A 3,578-nucleotide genomic window follows, 5' to 3' on the forward strand; every position below is an offset into this window, starting at 1 on the left:
TATTTAATGGTAGACGATGTCGTACCGATGCTGTCAATATAACGACGTCCACAATGTCAAAAATGTAAACCAGAAAGGGGGACATTGTTGACAATATGGTCACGATGTGGTCCACATCAGAATCACGACGATGTAAACGATGAAGACAGGAAAGAGTACGATATCGTCATGATGTTGTCAACGACACGATGTCAACGATAAAAAAGGAAAGGGAAACAATGAAAACGATGTTGTCACGATGTTTTCAACATCACGATGTCGGCTTTTCAACAATGTAGATAAATAAGAGGGAGGAGTAGACAATATCGTCACGATGTTGTCAACATCACGATATCGGCTATGTTGACAGGAAATGAGACGATGTAGATAGCAAGAGGAACGATGTCGGTGATGTCAACCGTGTAGACAACAAGTAAGACAATGTTGCTAGCAGGTATAAAATTACGAACGAAGCTGGCAGTATCGTTACTACATTGTGCAATTGACATACCTCCACACATCGACGGAGAATGACAACCAATAATATAAATACAAAATATAAGCATAATATCATGAACTATAACGAATCTTATCAGCTTAATGATGGTTTTTACCTATATCATTATCTCTCACATGCAAAAATATAATGGTATTCATCTTCTATCATATTTTTATCACACATATTACATAATCTGTTTTCTCTTTCAATATTCCAAAATTACCGGTTTCAATGTTTAGGCAGTGTGCAGACATGCAGACACTCTATTTTTCTTTAAGTGTATGTGAGAAATATTTTGATATAGGAAAAACAGATATCAAACCATTTTATTGAAACAAAACTTCTTGTTAAAAATATATCCAGTTATTGTCTGTTCATACTATTTTAGAGGTTATAACAATCTAGATAAATAGACAATAATAGTGCATTGACTTGACATTTCAACGATATAAGGATGAGGCTTAGAAACGGGGAAATGCGAGGCACTATTATTGTCTTTATACTGCAATCTAAAACAATATTTTCAATTGTTTTTTAATGTGTTAATGTTATTATTTGATTGAAATATTGGGAACTTCCCCTTTTATAAAAAGACCTCATATCATGCAGGCGGAGAAATGTACAGCACAATGAAACGGACATTACCTGTTGAAACAGTAATCGATGATGAACAAATTTGTTTGAGAATCAATAAACATAAAATGTAATGATATATATGTAACCAAAAAATATTAACCAATGAAATATAGTGGTTTTTTTTCTAAAAATTGCAAAAGAAATAAGTTTGAGTCGTTGTTTACATTGAAAACAAGAACAGGTTGAATAGGTCGTATGAATAATTAATTATGATTTTAGCAATTTCTATTTAAATATTCATGAGAAAAAGTGATATCATGGTCAGTGACTGTATATGAAAAAAAAAATATACGGTCAACGCATTTTGACTGCTCAAATAGAACGAGTGCAGTATAAATACCTTTATTAAGCTGATTAGATTCGTTATACATCATAATATTCTGCTTATATTTTATTATTTGTATTATTTGTTGTCATTCTCATATGATACAACCTGTTTGTAATTATAAAACATGTATGTTATTATTCCTTGATGCGACTATATTTCTATATGTAAATTATATAAGCGGTATTGCTTCTGAATAAAATACTATTATTGTTTATATGTTTAATTTGTCTGCCATGATCTTTGTTCACTGGAATGTAAAAACGTAGATCTTCTTGATAGCATATCGGCGGAGCAAACTAGTCACGGTTATGTGTATATAAAATATAATTAATTCGAAAGCTGTATAATATTTTTAAATAAAAAGCCGTTGTGTATTTTATTTAAAAGGAATCGATCAACCGAATAACTATCTTAACTATTTAATATTCAACAAAAAGTTTAAAGGACTGAAGAGTTACATTTAGGTTGTTTTTATAAATGTAAACATGATCAATAAGCTGTTCTAAATTCTAAGGTAAGTTACGGATATGTGTATTTGTGTGTTCTCTCTATGCTGAATTAACGTGATTTTTTTTAATTTTTTTTTTTATGAAATACGATTGTAAAATACAACTGACTTGGTACAGACATTTTCGTATGTAGAAAATGGCGGATTAGACCTCTGATGTGTCGACAACATAAACATTCACAAGAAAACAATGCATTTTGCATAAATGATAAACACACAACTGTCTCATACAAAAAGAAAAAAAACCTATTGTCATTTAATTGCTTTAGACTTTGTAAAAGTCTGCTTGATAATTTAATGTAGTTACATTTCATATCCATTAAATTGTATTACAGTTTGGTAACAACACCAAGGAGTGAACAGTAATCACAAATGGAAGTTTTAATAGATGAGCGTATTCGACAAGGCCATGATCCAGCAAATATGTACCAACAAGTGCATTTTGAATTCACCGATTCTGAGATATCAGCTTTCCCACACTCGCCTACCGCCCTGAAATACAAAACAGCATATGACATGTTTAAAAAAGCGCGATTAATACTAGATCAATATACAAAAGCAGAAGTGGATACTGAACATGACTGTGATTTCCTACAGCCAGCTTTTCACGGTTATTCTAAGGCACATATGTGTGATAATATCTGGTATGGTAAGTTCAAGCCTCCAAAACATGCCTCCTACCTTATAGATCAATACATAAAACAAAGGCCGGATGACATGTTATCTGAATTCTGTAAACATGTATTCATTTATGAATCACAACTTAGTGGAAGTGAATTCTCAAAATTTGAACATTTAAAAATAGCCATTCGAACACACGAACAATTTGCAATGAAAGTACAAAAGGCACATCATTCCGATATTCAACGAAAAATTCTTGCTACTTTATATAACAATTTAGGTTCGATTTATACTATCACAAACCAAAGATTTCGTGCAATCGATTCCTTCCAGAATGCTTATGATATTGACAATGACGATCATGATTCCCTTTTCGGCATTGCGTGGTGGCATCGTTTTGAAGACCCAGTAAAAGCTATTAATTTGTTTCATAAGTATTTAGATTCTGCACCCGAATGTAGTAAGAAATATTATGATGCATATTATTCACTATCGGATATTTATATTTCGATATACGGAAATACTAAAGAAGCTAAGATGTATTATCGCATGGGTTTAGATGCCGAGAAAAAGCAGTTGCCATTTATCTCCGTCTATCCCACAGCTTCGAAACTTGGTGCACAAAAGAAAATTGAACGTTCTGATAGAATGATGTGAATATTGAAATATTTGCGCTCATGTTGTTCAATAAGTTTTATTGTTGATATCACTTTGACGTAGTATATGTTTACAATTATTGTGAACTTGTGCTTCGTACTTTATTGAATATTACATTAAGAAAAGTACTATATACATGATGCTGTATTTTGTATTCCCTTTTACACAATTAAAAAAAAATACATATTGCATTTTTGGTCTTACTGTATGGATTATGCGCACTGACGTTGTTTATCATCTTAACAACGTGTTACATTGTTCTTTTATTTGTCTTTGTTTTATTATTTATATTACTCTTACTGTTTGGTCTGTTTTCTGTAATTCACGTGGCTCGGTACTTATAAATCCTA

The 3,578-nt window shown here is 31.6% G+C and overlaps 1 protein-coding gene across 1 annotated transcript; it reads left to right on the forward strand.

Moving 5' to 3' along the window:
* Positions 1–1,841: 1,841 nt before the first annotated feature.
* LOC134681763 (uncharacterized) lies at positions 1,842–3,242 on the forward strand. The gene is made up of 2 exons (XM_063541409.1): positions 1,842–1,956; positions 2,286–3,242. The coding sequence occupies exon 2, from the start codon at positions 2,323–2,325 to the stop codon at positions 3,226–3,228; it is 906 nt and encodes a 301-aa protein (XP_063397479.1). The 5' UTR covers positions 1,842–1,956; positions 2,286–2,322; the 3' UTR covers positions 3,229–3,242.
* Positions 3,243–3,578: the final 336 nt, after the last annotated feature.

This window comes from Mytilus trossulus, chromosome 8 (assembly GCF_036588685.1).
Source record: "Mytilus trossulus isolate FHL-02 chromosome 8, PNRI_Mtr1.1.1.hap1, whole genome shotgun sequence".
NCBI lineage: Eukaryota > Metazoa > Mollusca > Bivalvia > Mytilida > Mytilidae > Mytilus > Mytilus trossulus.

Bases quoted from the DNA above. Each gene is read 5' to 3' on its own strand.
- LOC134681763 (XM_063541409.1), top strand. From the start codon at position 2,323: ATGGAAGTTTTAATAGATGAGCGTATTCGACAAGGCCATGATCCAGCA.